This window comes from Mastacembelus armatus, chromosome 13, assembly GCF_900324485.2.
Source record: "Mastacembelus armatus chromosome 13, fMasArm1.2, whole genome shotgun sequence".
In the NCBI taxonomy this organism is placed as follows: domain Eukaryota; kingdom Metazoa; phylum Chordata; class Actinopteri; order Synbranchiformes; family Mastacembelidae; genus Mastacembelus; species Mastacembelus armatus.
The window spans coordinates 16918386-16936808 of record NC_046645.1 but is presented as its reverse complement, the minus strand read 5'-3'; the positions used below and the strand labels follow the sequence as shown (position 1 = coordinate 16936808).

Genomic DNA, 18423 nt, shown 5'->3' with positions numbered 1-18423 from the left:
GACATGCAGAATAAACACAGGAACACACTCCCACTCCTAATGTCTGTAAACACAAGAAACATGCACGGACTGACCAATACACCCTGAAAAAGACACCATACTCTGGATGGCTCTTGCTCTCACACACACACACACACACACACACACACACATGCAGTGTACTTGTTAACATAATCACAGTGAAAACACTTTTGCCCACACCCTTGCTTCCAAATGCACGCACACTCACAAGACAATGCACAGCCATAAATACACACTAGCACAAAAAAACTTGCATACAAACACAGTTCCTTGTCTCAACAATGTCTGAATGATGTTAGTTTTATTGGGGTCCCCAGTTGTTATACAAATTGGATAAACTCTTCATACTCTTTCTCAATATCAACAACCAGAACTGTCTCCCACTGCCATTAGATTCCGACCTGCATGTTTCTGCACATGTTCCCATTCCCTTTAAAGTTAAGGGGGAAAAAAAAATGAAAGATGTCTAAAAAAAAATCTGTCTGTGGACACGCTGCATCAGCCAAATATATGGTATCACACTTTACAAGGCAGTTTAAACAGATGAATCATCAAGCCATCCCACAGGTTTTCAAATCAATCTTAGCACAGACATTCTGTTTCCTGCCTCTTATGTGTTGTGCACTTAAACAGACATGTCAAAAAGTATGTAATGTGAAAAGTGTGTTTGCTCAAGTGTGCCAGTTTAATAATGGTTTTTCCGTCTATCTCTGTATCCCCTGACCCCCTAAACCCTTCCCCCACCCCCCTCTCATGAAGACCCTACCTCTTTGGGGCGGGATGTTTTGCCATTAAAACTCCATGGTGAGTTTTGCTTTTCCCCCTCCTTGGCTCCCTCGGCAGCATGCAACTGTATACTCCACCACAACACACTGCTTCCTTTACCTCTCATTTGTCTCTGGTATATTTTCAACACATTCCGCAGAGTTTATGCAGTCATTCCTTGTTGGGGAAAACCCCCAAGAGGAGTGTTTCTTATTTTCTCATCATCTTTTTTGCCTTTTTTTGTTTTTTTTTTCTTTTTTTCTGTTTAAATGTATTTTTTGAGCTTTTGTAAGTTTTGTAGTAATTCAGTACTACAGCGCTTGGGTAAATAAATGCTTTCTGTTGGATTTAATATTTATATGTACATGTGTAGGATGTTTTTTAACACCAGTTATGGTTTCACATGTTAATTAATGCCTGATATTGTTAAATAATAATAGCAAACATACAAAACTGCATGCTTTTGGTCTGCATAATAGACATTAGTCCAGGGGACATGTTGTAGGGCTTTAGGGCGATGTCATAGCAGTTCTTGTTTGGTTGGATTGTGGTTTCTTTGAACCAGCCACTAGAGTATGACATCTCTGTCTTGTTTTTTTCTTTCTTTCTGTTTAGACCCTCCATGATGTTTTTCCAAGAATAACGCCTTTGTGTAAAACACATATTGTTCAAATTTTCCTTTAGCCTACTGTGGTTACATTTTGTTTCTGCCAGATGTGTATTTGTGCTCAGTATCCTTCCATTTCATAATCTTGTAATATTATGAACAGTGTCTTGTGTGAGCATAGCAATGTCAATGAAGTGTTCCTTTAGCGACAAAAAATGTTTTGCAAAGAACAAATTAGTACATTTATAGTAACAGTTGATAAAATAACTTTGTGTAATATGAAGTAAGTTGCTAAAAGTAACCCAAACAAAATTAGTGTCGTTCAGCTCATTGTTTTGATTTTACTGTTATATTTGCTCTCACAGCCCAGCCCTGTAAATCTGTTTTCAGGCTAATAATCAGGAAATGATTAACTTTCACTTTAAACATTTTGAGTGAAACTATCATTTTTATTGGCATGCACTACTAATCAAATATTAGAGAGCACAGAACCTTACTCTTCAAGGACATTTTTCTTATATGCAGCTGAAGCAAAGTCTCTTGTTTATGGTGTCTCATGAAATCAGATGCTTACAAGCTTTTAAAAGAAGCCCCATTATGACAGAATCACTTATGGAGAGATGATTGAGTGACTCAGTGAAGTGAACTTTTCCCTTCCCGGCTCCCTGCTCTCCAGCTCCTCCCTGTTGACTCCATTCACTTTAGAAAATGAATAGCATGTGGTGCCTTCTCCAAGTCTTGGGTTTCATCTTTTGTTGTGGGCAGTCACTCATACTTTTTAATTGAAGCTTTTTTTTCTTTCTGACTTAATTCACCTTCCGCTTAATCTAGGCCCCTAGAGATTACAGAGCGTATATTTTTCAAAGATACACATCGTTAGCGTCAGAATCTTGACCATCACAATGACGGCCTCGATTTCCAACTTCAGCAAGTTAACCCTATATTCTTTCTCTAGTGATGTATGGCTTGAGATGTGAGCTATGACAGCCCATTTGCCAATTCCATTGTCTTGTCAACTTCATATCCGAGCATGTATTTACTGATTTTGTGGTGTGAAAGTCCTAACTGACCAAACACTTAGCTTATAGCAACATATTTTATTTGATTTGGAACATCTGACTCCAAACACTGACTGCTTAATATGGTAGGATTATAAGGAAAACCTGCAAGTAAAAAAGGCTTTTATGCCCATTCTCCAGTGTTCACTGAGTTTCCCTGGTTGTTGTCATTGGTGCTATGTGCTTAACACAGCTCCAAGGCTGCCTTTTTTCCAAGGGCTGGAGTAAAATAATAAATGTGATGTTGAAGGATGTGTCCTCCACATGACTGCCCTCTCTCTCTCACACTCTAGCTTTTTTCCCTTTTTGGTTGCAATCTTAATACCGGCTCCTTTTCTGATATGAATTCATATAGCCCAGAATCAGTGCATGAACAGCCATACAGCTCTTTGTTACCGAATGGCAGCTGAAGTGAGTCCTATCACATTTGTTTACTGCAAGGCTCCTGAAAATAAATGGAAACTGCCACTGGACTTCCATCCCCCCTCAGAGGCGCCTCACTTTAGACCGTGACATAATAATGTGAAGGGACTTTGATGGTTGATGTCGCAGATTGAATTATGCCCTTGAGGAAAAGCTATTAGCTCAGTCAGGAGTCCTCATTTGTTAAATTAAAAGTGGAAATGACATGTGAGTAGTCTTTTCAGAGAATTAAAGTTGCAAAGAAAATGGATTCCACTCCCTGCTAAAAAGCAATAGTATAAAAGGAAATCTTGTGGAAAGAGAAAAAAATTGATTTGGTATTTGTTTTTTTGACACCCATCTCCTTGCGCCCTGCTGCTAATTCACATATATTTATATTTCATATTTGGTTGATATCAGGTCATGTTTTTTTTGTAACTTGGTGCCAGTTGCCAACCTACTTCCACACTACTTGTTCACAGGAAAAACTGGTTGTTGTCCTCCATACAGAGAGCAGAATCAGGCCCTTATCTCCTGGAGTTGTTCCTGTCTGTTGTAAGGGAAGAAACCAACATTTTTTAGCCACTTCAAGTGAGATCATGAGGAAAAGAAACATAGATGAATAAACTTTATTGGCCACTGTACCCAGTGGAGATGAGAACTGAGCTGTGATCTTTGGTCTTGTTGGCAGGCTCAGCTTCTCTTCAAAGAGGTCTAAACCTCTTATATATATGATGTACAGTGCTGTGGAACCATATATATGGTTACAATGTAGTCTTTTCCTGATTGCTCAAATAATAAACTCTCGACTACCTTGAACAGTTACTGTCTTCATGGCTACATATGGTCTATATAGATTACCTACCAGTTCTTGGTTGGGAAAGCCAGGATATCTTAAACTGTATCCACACTCTGACCTCAGGAATTCAGTCCCTGTACATATGGCATATGTTACAGGGTGGTTGATATTCTCAATATGACAAAGAACAACCACTTTTTTATTTTTAGAATTATTATACAAGAAAGGGAACACCTTGAAGCTAATATAAAAAGTTTACTGTAGTTTACTGTGTTTTTCTTTAATTTATTATTCAACTTACATTTCTGTCCAAAATAAACAATTTAGACCATGAGGTTAAAACATCTTCCAGTACAGTGTAAGTCACTGTGTGGAGCCCTGTAAATTTTTGAAAATTGAAATATTATATATGTCTTAATGTTTCTGCCACATTTTTCCTTACTCTGGCCCAAGATATTGACAAAAAAAAGCTAAAAGAAAGAGGATCTGCTTAGGGAAAAGTCATAGCTAGTGGATAACTGACTGGACCTATTTTTTTAATGCTTTATCTTCTGAATGCACTAACAGACAAGTAGGCTTGAGCTTGGAGGAGAAGACAAAGGCACCCTGGAGTTACCCAAAGCAATATCCTGAGTGACTTTATCTCCTCCTCCATCTTTCTTTCACAGACAGGGCTTACTGGGGATATTTGGTTATTCAGCCTTCTCTGCCTGACCCAGCACTAATAAATACAAGCTATGAAACTTGTATAGAGGCATTTCTAATGACTACCTTCACCACTTCCTTTTTTCCGAGCCCTCTTTCACACAGCATTGGCCAAACAAAGACATCAACATCTCCTTGCATCCAGGGAGTAATTTATGAGGTGCTGACAATTTGAAGGGAGGAAACAGAAAGAGAGTTTTGCCAGCAGCAGGTCTTTCAGCACCTTGTACTGTGAAAGTTAGTTCAACTACTGGACACATCATCAGTCCCTACAAGCATTACTGATGAATTGCAGTCTTTACTACAATCTATTACATAGTTTATTGAATTTTATACTCAACTGCTGATGAGATTGACTTATCAATGAGGTATGAATTTTATTCTTTAGTGAGAACCGCCTTCAGCAGGATGCACAGTTCCCACAAGATGGGGTTTTTCAGTCAGAGTATTCCATACATGGAAACCCATAATGCTTGTTGAACAAGAAAATACATGTAATAGCAATAGCATTTTAGACCTGAAGATGTAGATGTATCAGTGCTACCATGCACAGAAAAAGAACACATTTTATTACTTGCACCACAGTAATTAAAGCTATAATTTTTATTTCCCTTTTTACAAATGTTTTCTTTGTGTGTTTGGGATTTCACAGTAAAAATATCACCTAAAATAAATGAAATGCAAAACATTAAATCATAAATTATTAATCTTTATAAAACAAGAATTCTTGTATTTATCTTTATGTATCTACAGTAGCTTGCCACAAAGAAAAAGCAGAAATTAAAAAAAGAACTGCATAAAACTTATTCTTTCAAGGAGCACGAGCATCAAATTTGTAGCAACATTTGCTTTTGCTTCCCTATAGATGTGCACATTAGTTTGACAGTTCTTGATAGACTTGGTCCAAGGTCACTGGTTGTTAATAAAGTTTTTATATGTGGATGTTTTGTTTTGCTCATGCTAACTACCAGTTCTTGCATTTTCCTTTACATAAACCAGAAATGGCCCTTTAGAAAACTCTAAGTGGTAATGCAGTCACAAAACGGGAAAAGAATAAGACTGTATTGACTGTTTTTAGTCTTGCTTTTTTCCCAGCAACAGTGTGGACAGAAGTGAATGTGTTGCTTGTATACCGGTGTAGTTTCTAAAGGTCAAGGTTAAGCAGCCCTCTGGGACTGAGTGACACTATTGCAAATTTTCAAGTCCTTAGCCCACCTCATACCTGATCTCATGTAACCATGTTTTTCTGTCCAGGTTAGTTATAAGGGCAGACAATGAAATGTTGTCATGCTATTCAATAGTCCATTTGAGTTTCCCTTCAAACTATAGTTATGGCTTAGTAGGTTCCTACTCACCTACTGGAACCTACTGGAAGGTTCAGTAGGTCGTTATCATCCCACAGATCTTCATTGTTGTCATTACGTACATTATATAAGTTGCATCCTTAAGTTTAACCCTCTGGGGTCTAAGGGTGTTTTGGTGCCCTGGACAAGTTTTGACATTCCCTGACATTTATGCTTTTTTCAGTTGCTTTTAAACATGTTAATGGCTAAAGTCTGCTACAATAATATGTGAGCAGCATGTTTATACATGATTGTGTTTTTGAGAAAACAGTGTTTATGCATGGTTAGTGGAAAACAAAATTTTTTAAGTCACTGAAATAAGGCCATAAAACACATACAGAATATTGGTTCACAAGACTTTTGAAAACTGCATCATTTCTCATGTTTTTGAGGCAAGTATTCACTGAGATTCAGGTTGTTTTATTTACAGAGTAATTTAACCCTCAGGGGTCAACAAACTCGCTAGCGTGTTTTGTGGCATCTTCTCCTGATAACGCCGAAACAAACTTAAGTTACTCTGTCGGTTTTGATCATACAGTTAAGAGCAATATATCATTCGAATCTGTAAAGGGTCTAGTTTTATATGTATACACTCATAATAACAACAAAACACTGTGCTTTTGTAAAATAAAGAAAGCAGACAGGGTGCACTCTCTGTCTTCTCTGTCTCTGTCACCTGTCTTCACAGACACGTAAATAAAACGACCAAAATCTCAGGGAATATTTGCCTCAAAGAGAGCGCGAGAAATATATACGTAGAAAGCTTGAATTGTCTTCTTTTAAATCAAACAATTCAAGTTGAAAACAAATCATCTCTTTTTATGTAATCTGTATGAAAGTAATGAGCGGAACAGTTTCTCCAGTCTCACCTCATTATAGCTAATGTGATCTCACCTCGCGCTGAGCACACATATAGAAATAATCTGAGGTGAGCCAGGTAATTATGTACACGCCACCGAGAAATAACATAAAACGTCAAACTTCATCATAAAATTTACTCACTTTTGGATGATGGCACGCTATGTGGGTGAAGAAGCGCTTCGTATGTTCCAGACAGTGACAAAGAGTTTACTTTGTCCTCAGAGGAAAAACACGATTCAGATGACGAACGTTTGCATCTGCATTGTATTGCACTAATTCCCTCTCAACCACATTCCTGACTGAAAGGCTCATTATGCAGGTCTTTGTCTTCTCAGGTAAATCACATGATTATTCATGATCATGCATGCCTTCCTGCATGTCTTTTCTAAACAAAAAAGTGTCTTAGAAAATTTAAATCAGTGTATTGTTTTCTGTGAACAAGATGACTTTCACATCATTTTGAAGCAAACACTTTAGGCTACAAGATGCATTTCTCAAAGGTCTTGTGAACCAATGTTCTGTATGTGTTTTATGGCCTTACTTCAGTGACTTAAAATTTGTATTTTTTCACTAACCATGCATAAACGCTGTTTTCTCAAAAACACAATTGTGTATAAACTTGCTGCTCACATATTATTGTAGCCCAGTTTGTGCTGGTTACAGTGTTATCAGACTTTAGCCATTAATATCTTTAGATGTTCCCTAGATTTATATAAATAGGACTGATATACGCTGATAACTCGGGATGGGAATTGTCAACTGGTTCTCTACAAGAACCAGTTCCCAGTAGTTCAATTCCTAAAAATCGTTACTCTGATTGCTTAATGATCCTGCTTATTGGTTCCGCTGACGTCAATACACATTTGTGGGATGCCATCACAGGAATGCCCCATATAGACCTTTTTCACATTTCCATGTTTTAACTGGAAGTCGGGCATCAACGGATAACGGCACTTCCTGTTAACATAGAGGTAGCAAACTAAGTGGCTTTTTAGACACAGTGAATGCAACATACTTTACATTGTTTATCTGCCATCACTGATACTTGGCTAATGCTAACTATTGCTTGCATATGCGCTATCTACTTTACCTTGATATGATGGCTAAATTCCTCATGGAAGAATCTGTATCCTTTGTCCAGCTTGTTGGTGGTTGAATTTGCATTAGTAATTGCCATCTCATCTGAAATTTGGTAGAGTTGGTAAAATTGTGGAAAATACACGCTCCAGACTAGCGCAAACTGGAAGTTGGTTTACCCATTGTTAATGTATTTCTGTTTTTTTTATAAGGTCAATTTTGGTTCAGGACAAGTCCGACATGTCGAGGCCGAGGCTCCAAAGTTTGGTTGTATTTTACTAAAATACTTACTTATTCAATAGTAAGACAACAATCAAATTGGCTGGTCCTCTGATAATTACCATACAGGGAGCCCTATTGTAGCTAAAAAACTTTTTCTGTGTCTAAGCTAATAATCCAGTTGCTACTAATAAATTCTCTCCTATGACCAACAAGCCAGGGAAGGCTGCTGAGGATGCTGCTCCTGTGTGGTGTACATTCAGTGTGACAATGATTTTTTAAAGTATCCTTGAAATCATGGGGATCCAATGTATTGGTCCCTGTCATATAAAGGAGCACATGTGTCAGTGACCTACATCCACTATAGTGAAAATCTGCAGTCCATAATTGATTACATGACATTAGTCATCAATTATGATGAACTGGGAGTCAGTGAGCACAGTTAGGAAACATTATGACTAGTTTGGTTGCCAACCTTTGCACATTTTTACAATGTAAGCCAAACGTGATGCTTCATTTAGGTTGCAAAATTTCCATTATATGCCTGCTTAAACTCATTGGATTCAATTTTAGAGTATAGTTCCAGTGCATTAGGATCAATAATAGCATTATAACAAATCAATATCAAACCATGCTAGTGTGAGCATATTACTACAAGCTCAAGAGGTACAAGATGAAATACAAACCAGACACCACTGTAATTTATACAACTGCAGAACATTACAGTATCAGCATTACAATGTCTCTTCTATCTCAGTACGGACAGGACTACAGCAATTTCTCATGGCCAAACCACTGTGCCAACACTTTGGTTTAATGCAATGATTCAGGAAGCCTGTGACAGTGCCACACACTTAAATCCTCATCATTGTTTTCAATGGAATATGACAGTGGTGGCTAAATTGTATATTAAGCGCGTGGACTTTTTGTAAGGCATATGTTTTATTGAGTTTTGGACTGATTTTATTTAATTATTTTTTTATACATCTTTATTTGTGTGAGTGCAAAGTTGTATGTATTGTATTTTTTGTAGGCATTTCTAATCACATGCATGCAAAACACTTTAATGAAACTGGTGCTTACTGTTCAGAGTTGCTGTGTATTTTTCATATAATTAGCTTTGATGTGTTCCATTTCTTGTGTAATAATTCTAAAAATAAACAAGTGGTTGTTCTTTATCATATTGAGAATATCACTCCACCCTGTTCCATATGTACAGGGACTGAATTCCTGAGATCAGGGTGTGTAGATACAGTTTAAGATATCCAGGCTTATCGACCAAGAGCTGGTAAGTAGTCTATAAAGAACATATGTAGCCATGAAGCCAGTAACTGTTTAATCTCCACTGTGGCAGGTGTTAATGTCAAGGCTATGTTGTAATCTGGTTCTCTAGTAGAGTGACCATCTCTCCACCTCTTGGACTGTTTGGAGACCTGTTCCAATCAAACTGTCGCTGGCTCCTGCACAAGTGCTTTATAAATTGCCTGAGACATCGCTATGCAAGCTCATGTGTCTTGAAGTGAATCCACACTCCCTGACCTCAGGGTCTTTACTCAGAGAGCCAAGGTTACAATGTAACCTTGACATTATCCTTTGGCTTAATTCTGACAAAGAGATGATTTGACATAAGCTTGGAGTTTTTTTCTCTACTCTGCTCTTGTTTGGTTACGGTACTTTCACCAGCTAATCACAAATAATTAGAGTTTGTATAACCACAGCAGGGAACACCTTTGGGTAGTACGGCTTTTACTTTGTCTCAACATTATGGTCTTTTCCCTCCTGAAGCAAAGCTAAGACGCCTCCTCAGATCTCCCCAAGCAAGTCCTGTGGAGGAGAGTTCTGTGTGGCTACCATCTTTGGCTCATCTCGCTCCTGGTTCATCACCAATCCCAACATGAAAAGAGAGAAAGGTGAGACCATGGTCACAGGTGGTTACCACATTTTTCTAAAGACAGTATCCTACCGCTACCTGCAAGCATGATGTCCAGAAGTAAAACCCAAATGGCTAATGGATACCAAGCCTTGACAAATGTGGTACAATGCAATGCAGTTTTACCCCCATAATTAGGATTGTTCTTTTAATCATGACTTTTAGCAGCAGCTAAAGCAGAATTTTTATCACAGCCTACTTTCTCATCCTCTTCACAGATCAATCCAGACAGTCAGTTGTTGATTCCCTGTATATCATCAGTTGCTATGGTAACTTGGTGGAGCATGTCCTGGAGCCTCGGCCAATTAGCACTGCTCAAAAGATTAGTGATGATACACCTTTGGAGCTCAGCAACTGTCCAAGGGCCTGCTGGACTCTAGCCAGGTAACACTGTGTGACCACTTTATGCCTCAAGAAGCATCACTAATATTGTGAATATCATATTCATTTTTTTCTTTTCAAACAGGACTCCACAGTGGAATGAGCTGCAACCACCCTTCAACTCCAATCACCCCTTGGTGTTAGCTGCAGACATGGTGCAGTATTATCAATATCTTCTGGCTGGTAAGCATTAATTCAATCTTTCTTTTGGTGTACATGGATTTACACAAACAAGTGTACAAAGAGTATAAACTTGTGGTCAACTAGAATTCAAATCAGCATTTCACCAAAGCATAAATGTATATTACATGAACTATGAACTATGGCAGATAGCAAAGTACGCTACTACTTGCAACCTCCCAGACCACATCTTGGAACACTGAAAATAACAATAAAAGTCACAAAGCTGCACCAGTCTTCACTAAGATGATCACATTTTTCAAGCAAAAGGTTAAGCCATCAGTGACAAAGATAACGTCATAAGATTATGGTTAAGAATGTGCTGATATATGGTATTAAATGTTAGGAACATGTAAAATTGACCATAATGAAGTTTTTTATAATGAAAAGTTCAGACTTCAAACTGATCAAAACTTTAATATTAACCTCAAACATAAGCAAATTAGTGATTTGCTAAGTTTTTCTCTTTCTGTTGCCTTGGGTGCATGTACTGTGTGAGTTTATTACACACATGCATTGTAAAATGTACTTCTCTGTGTGTTTTGGTTGCATAGGCTCACACACGCTGTGTGTTTTCTGTATGTACTGTATGCATCATTAGTCAAAGGGGTGACCCCCATTCCCTGCTGATTTTCCATGCCAACTGTGTTGAAAGCCAGTTCTTAGCCTCTTATTGGTGCCACATGCTGAGAAAAGACTTTTAGTAAGCAGCCATAACATTTCCTTTTTCAAAGATGTAGGCAAACGATACTTCTACCATTTCAGATCATCTGAGTCCCATCAGAAATTATCCTAGTTTTTTTAAGTTCAGTGCTACACCTTGAATTCATTCTTTGCTGGCCACACATTTTCTTCAGGACATGCTAGTACAATGCTATATGTTGCTGCACTCAGACCAATTAGCTGACACCCTAAACGTCCTTTAATTCAATAACAAGTACACAGCAGTGAGTACTTTAAGTTGCTGTCTGAAAGGCCAGTTCACAAAAGCGCAGAGTGCACATGGATGGCCACACACTGAATCAATCCACCCCCTGGAACAGGCTGGCAATTTGAGCCTATTCCATAATTATAAACACACAAAAATCTGTAATTATCTCTTGCTAGTGCTCCAGGGCAAGTGGTAGCTGTGTTAGTCCTAATTTCTCTACTCCTCTCTGTTGACTTCAGCAGTGCTCTAGGTCTAACTGGTAGGATATTTCCTCAAATTAGTGCTAATGGTCTCTCCTAGTGTCAGATCGATGAAAACTCGTCGGAGTGATGGGCACGGGCGTCAGCCTTTTCCACCATTCTCTCTGCCAGCCTGGGCAGTGGAACTGGCTGTATAATGAGAAATATTCATTGCATTAACATTTACATCCAATTAACAATAGCCAAATGACACTGCTGCATCTTCTTCAAATCAACCAAGTGTGAACCGAACCAAAGTCAAGATGCTATAAACATAATTGTTCAGCTCTTTCCCTCTGGGCCCAGGGTCTTATATACCACCACTGCCGACCAAGTAACCCTGGGAGTGCCACCTTCCATTTCTGTACTTTGAGCACAGACTCTCAACATCCTGTTTCTCAGCGTGCATCCCCTTGCCAGGCCTCTCCTTTGCCATTTCCTCCAGGGCTTGGCAGCAAAGTGATCCAGGAGAAAGAGTCAGTTTGACCTTAAGATGAATTACAGCACAGCCGCTTATCCAGTCGACTTACTGAGCATAGAGATCAAGACACTACAGAGGAAACTGAAAAGGCACAAAGTTTTTATTTGCAGAGCAAAATGTGCTGTCTCGGTCAATGTACATTGTTCATATCCAAAGACAGAACAAGTAGCAAAAAATACAATTTGAATGAAAATGTTTACTATAAGACAAAAACATCAAAATATGAGGGTGAAATCTTTATAAATATCCCCCTCGTTGAATTGTCAAACAAACAAAGTATGTGTTTAGAGAGGTGGTGCAAGGCAAGAGGTGGCAGCTCTTGATTGACAGACCTTGGTCTCTAGTCTCATGGCTCTATATTAGATGACCTAGGTTGATTAAAAATGCAGTATGCAGGGAAAGGAATAGGAAGGGGAGAGGAAGGGCCGGGGTCAGGCCAGACCGGAGCCTCCAGGACGGGATGATAAAAGGCAGCGGTGGCGCCACTTCATGGTCACTATCTCCACCTGTCCATCTGAGGCAGCTTCTAGCAGCACTCAGCCCCGCAGAGGACGGCAGTGCATAGTATTGCCTTGGAAAGATAAGGAAGAAAGAGACACACGTTATACATTATACTCACAAATGGGGGAGATCCTGTAGTATAATCTGACTTAATAAAAGCAGTCTTGAGCCAAGTTTTTATTGTTTGGGAAATCCACCTTCTGTAGTTGCAGAGGAATCACAAGATCCCTATGTCTTTGAAACTACCCATTTGTTTATTAGGCATGCATGTGAATGGGCACTTTTTCTGGTTGTATTAATACAATGGGTATTTTGAAATGGGTCATAATAATGAAATGCCTTCTTTAATCTGTAACAGTTTCTAGACTGTTATGAAAGTGAGGTTTTCAAATTGTCATTAACTACACTCAGACTTTTTTATTCAGTGTGATATTTATCTGGCTTTCCACAATGTGTTTACTGACACCACTTCTCCCTGCCACAAAGTTGCTACCAAGCAAACAAACAGGTGAATAATTTACCACCTGGATTTCTAGCTGGCTCCTTTGAGCCTAACAATGAGCACCACAGTGGCTATGCTTTTTGACTGTAGCCCTGTCCTCCCTACCTGCCATATAACGTGCTAATTGTGGAGACTGACTGACTGGCTGACTCGGCTGCTCTCTTGAGATTTGAGGCCCATGACAGGCCAACTGCAGTTGCCTCGTCAATAGATCTAATTGCTCTGAGAGAGGGGCCAGAGTGAAGGCTTTGGAGCATCAGGCGTTTGGTAAAGAGAAACCATGGCGCCATGACTGGGTCAGTAATCAAAGAGAGGCAGAGAAAGGATGGGGTAAGTGTAGTGCTGGCTGAATGAAAGAACTGTCAGTCAAATATGCCTTGAATGATATATAATGACTAAGCTATCCCAATCTGTCAGTATGCCAGCACCTATCTGCCAGAGTACTACTCAAAAGAGGAAAGCGAGAAGAGAGGAAAGTGAGAAGACACACAGGTGGAGCAGTAGAGAGGGAGCCTAGCAAGTGAAATGTCTGGCAGCCAATCATGGCAGGTCATGTAGAGAGGAAAAATAAAGGACTAACAAAATGAATAAATTGGGCATAAACATTCTATAAAAAAATATAAATGAAAGCTAAATGTGAATGTTGAAGGCACAGACCAGAGAGGTATCCTGTGTTCACCATTCAGGCAGCTCTCCAGATCTATCAGATTGTTATCTATCTTTGGAGGTCAGCCTGTCCGGCCCCTGGCCCCAGGCCCTTGAAGGTTGGGCTACATCAATACCTAGGCAGCCTTTGTTCTTGTTCTGACTTCCTGCTTCAGTGCTCTGTCTAACAGGCAACTGGCTAACACCCGTCAGCACAGCAAAACACCACTCTCTCCATAGTCACTACAGACACAGACAACTCTATTCCTGTGTAGGAGAGATTGTGTTTCTACTTTTATGACTATGCAAGCACATAATTATCTGTGTGATTATTAAAGAAACAGCAAAGGTTTATTCATTCCATTCCTTAACAAAGCAGCAATTCCTATGATTACTAGACACGCACATGAATAAAGTATCTATCTATCTATCTATCTATCTATCTATCTATCTATCTATCTATCTACAAGCAATATGTACACACAACAGTCATATAATCTTTGCTGCTTTCAACTACAGTAATATTGGAGCAAAAACCACAATGATTACTACTCATTAAAATATGTTTTATTATACTAAAGTATCAACCATAAATATATACGGCACCATTATGTATGCCAGCTGCATTTTGTGTGTGTGTGTGTGTGTGTGTGTGTGTATTTGGGTGTATGTGTGCCAGAGAAAAAATGGAGGCCTCAAGACCTCCTGAGATCACATATAGACCAGACCAAGGTTGGTAAAGCAAGATGGAAGCAAACGGGGCTTCCAAGAATATGAGTAAGAATGAATAGACAATGGGATTATGAGGTAGTATGGGAAACTTGGTTTTCACCTTGGTATCTAAAGCCAATTTTATAATGATCTTTCATTCTTAATTATCCTTGTATGTTCTCAAATATAATTGTTTGGTCTATAAGAAGTAAAATACAAATAAACAAATAAATAACTGTCTGTGAGCTCAGTCCCAAACCTAAATATATGTAGTGTAATATCACATGAGGATAAATAAAAGACATAAGTGCTCACAATTAAGAAGATAAAACTCATAAAAGTTTGCCTAAAAAGACTACAAGAATAACCCAGTGTTATTGTACCACCCAGTCTTTTTCTGTCAACTAATTAATGGTGTAATAATTTAATTATAGTGCTTTGCTGTCTAATGAACTCACAGATACATATTTATTTGGAGTTTCTTGATACTCACTTTACAATATACCTGAAGCAGCAGGACTACACAAATGAATAAATGTGGCTTGTGGATTCTGGGAAGTTTCCTCTGTATCATCATTTCTTTGGAAATAATGCAGGAATGGATGCATAATTGGAGCCCAGAAGGTATAATGGCATTGCATTTTTGTTCAACATATTTAGGATTAAGATTTCAAGTGTTCCCAAATCTCAAAATGTCTGTACAGTCCCAAAGGCAATGTTATGGTACCACCTTGTGACCCACAGTTTTCACATTTGTCTAGATTATTATTACTATTATTATTAATAAAGTCCTTTTCCATTCCTCTTTGGTATTTGTGTAGTTCCTGGTGTTTCATTAAACTCATAAAAAAACAATAAAATTTTACAGGGTCCTACATTCAAACTCCTTTCCTGAGTGCTTTGCAATAAGTTTGCACTTAAAAAAAAATGCCGTCTGTGAAAATGCACTTAGGTTTTTTTCACTTAAGAGGTAGTAATGACCGAGAAGGTATGGCTGTAACTGTCAGGCTTAGCCTGGCATGCACACTAAAACACAGAGGCAGAGAGTTGTGTCTTTGTTGGGATGACCACTAGCTCCCCACACTGAAGCCTGGCTGTGACTGGCCCATTGAACCACTCACACCCACCAGTGGAAACCTGATACAGCCAGTCAACAACTGCTTCAGAACATCAATAATTAATTAGGGGACAGCTATTGGCCCCAAGGGTCAGAGAGCACGGACAGAAAGAGACAGAGAAAAAAGAGGGAATGAATGAAAGAGAGAATGAAGGCAGACAGAGGAAATAGGGGAGTCATAGTTTTGTTTAATAAGTAACACAACACAGGCTTTCTTCTATCCTCCATTTGAAAAGTGCATAAGAAATCTCTCCGTCTTGCTACCTCTAGGCCTAACTACACTTTTAACACTGCATTTAGTGTTTTGATTAGAACTATGTTCTTTCATAGAGTTCCTGTGACATTTTGCTGTTGAGATTAAAATGTCATCTTACATTTTTTGTATACAGTGTAATCGACTAATAGTGTAGTAGCTTTTTTTAGTATTGAACGTAGCTCCGTTACCACCACCTTGTGAAATGCTCCCAGTGCAGGCATTCCAGCTGGCTACTGGACAGTTTTTGTTTTCTAATTTAGAATCGTTCCACACTGGAGACATTTTAGCCGTGTTGTGCTGCAAATTGTATTCTCCATTTACAACACCTAGTTGACGGTTGATGAAAACAACAGATCAGGCTTGGGTTCATTCTCAATAAGGACGATATGGATCAGGTTAAAAAAAAAAAAAAAAAAGCCTCGATTGACTCTGTTACTGGTCTTTGAAATTGCATAGGGACATCCCTTATTGTCATTAGATAGAAACTTAATTGTTAAAATATTTAAACCTTATAGTAATATAAGTAATTTATTGTTTTGTTTTTGTTTTTTTGCTATTTTTATCTTTTATATAGTGTTGTAATTTGTATTTCTGGTTATTGGGTTGTAGGACAAACTAATTGCTTTGAAAATGTTACCTTGAAAACTCTTTGGCCTTCTCTTTTTTTTAATATAAAATGAAATGATAAGTAATTGAGACAAAGTAATTATTAGCAATATTAATTAGCATTTGTTTATGTACTGTAAGGATTGACTAATGAATAAGCAATATGTAAAACTGTAAATTATTACTTTAAAATGATTCAAACGTGCATATCTACCAATTTACTTTTTTTTCTTTTTTTCTGTCAGTGGGGATTCTGAGATTCTAGACTATGTTATTTCAGTATCCTGTTAAAAATACAGACTGGGAGACATTTTCACAATGTGTTTTCCTGAAAAAGAAATGAGATATAAGTGGTTTTAGAATGATCTTTTACACCTCTAAATCCTGATCCTTTAAATCAACCAATTGGTCAACCTGTGTTAGATTACATTTGTTTCCCCTTGGTCCAATGCAGTCCTGTATTTCTAATGTGTTTTTGTTAATACAGTCTTAGGTTTCTGTGGGCTACGCTTTTTTTCTCTGGCTGTTCTGCCATGGTGGCTGCTCACTACCAAGTCCTTCCAGACATATTATTTTTTCAAATACAATTATACACACAGTGAGTACTACTTCAGAAGCAGGTGTAGGAAATGTGCAGAATTTGTGGGGTGGTTATGAGGGTGGGAGTTGATGATAGTGTCAAATGTAAACTACGAGTGTATGAACACCTGGCACGTGTGTATGTGTGTGTATAAAGACAGGAGTGCCTCCTGTGATCCAGATGTAGATTTGACAAGTTTATTAGCCATTCCAGTCTTAAACAAACCCCATCCCTGAGGTGGGAGACAGAGAAAGGACTGATTCTACACATTAGTCCTCATTCTCCACGCCTGCTTATTCAAGCCTGTGGGAGCCCCATCTGTCTATGGGTCTCTCTTCACCCTCTCTGTAACACACAGAAACAAACACAAACACACACACTGATTCTCTCTCACTTTACTGTATACTCGCTCGCAACCATATGCCCATTTGAGAGAAGGAAAAACATGTTGTTTTTTTTTCTGTGCTTCCATCTTTTACTCTCAGACTCTCCCCTTAACCAGTAGTTTTTGTCCAGTCACCCATGAAATGCAAAGCTGTTGTATTAGAACATAAAATAACGTGACTTCAGCCCAAACATAATCGTTGTGAAAGACCACACTGTTCATATCCTGATGGCTCTAACAAATTTTAATTAACTGAATTAATTGAGTTGTCATTTTCCTTCGCATTTTTGCAAATTATTAATCATTGTATATGATTCACTTAGCTCCACTGACTACTTTTATTTAGGAAACATTGGCTATTTGAATTTTAGGGAAGCTTTGTGACTTGAAACTATATGATGATATGGGACAGTGGCACAAAATAATGGCTCATTTCAGGTCTCAAATATCGTAATCATCATTGGGTATAAGGTCATTTAACCATTTGTGTGTGTGTGTGTGTGTGTGTGTGTGTGTGTGTGTGTGTGTGTGTGTGTGTGCGTATCTCAGCGATGCCCCCAGAAAGCCCAGGCCCAATCACACGTCATGAGTCATCGGACAGTTTGGCGTCGGACCACAGTGGCCAGGAGGATGAGGAGTGGCTCTCACAGGTCAGATCTATACCTTAATCAATGACATTGATGTTAAGCACATAGGTGATGTACAATACCTGATCATCAGGGAGATTGTGGTTGCTGATGTCTCAGTCATAGCTTACTTTGGGTAAGTCTCAATTCCTTCTTTGTATCATTCCTTGGTTGTCCCTGTCCACCATGATGAAGCTCCTGTTTTTGATCCAAGCAAGTCTGTTACAAGTTATTTATTGGAAATCAGTTTATGATTTGACGCTTCACATTAAGGATCAGAAGAAAGGACGTCTCATGTCAGTTAAAATGTATTTTCTCCTTGCAGTTTCTTCTTGCATTTTTTTTCAATGCATCTAATATGGGCAGGTGAAGATGCCAGTAAAAAAAAAAAGCCTGGATGTAATTAGTGGAAATGGCACTGGTAATCACACCAAGTGGTGCAGTGAAAAAAAAGGCAGCAGTTGCCAAGTCTGACAGAATTCAAAAACCTTATGT

The 18423-nt window shown here is 38.5% G+C and overlaps 1 protein-coding gene across 3 annotated transcripts in view; it reads left to right on the top strand.

Moving 5' to 3' along the window:
• bcas3 (BCAS3 microtubule associated cell migration factor) overlaps window positions 1-18423 on the top strand; it is a 316301-nt gene that overhangs the window by 107960 nt on the left and 189918 nt on the right. For 2 of the 3 annotated variants that reach the window (XM_026328260.1, XM_026328252.1), the window contains 5 exons: window positions 781-825; window positions 9643-9767; window positions 10006-10171; window positions 10254-10351; window positions 17852-17952. In XM_026328260.1, the coding sequence (XP_026184045.1) occupies window positions 781-825; window positions 9643-9767; window positions 10006-10171; window positions 10254-10351; window positions 17852-17952 (535 nt within the window). The remainder of the gene's footprint in view (window positions 1-780; window positions 826-9642; window positions 9768-10005; window positions 10172-10253; window positions 10352-17851; window positions 17953-18423) is intronic. The other variant, XM_026328270.1, reaches the window with a different exon arrangement.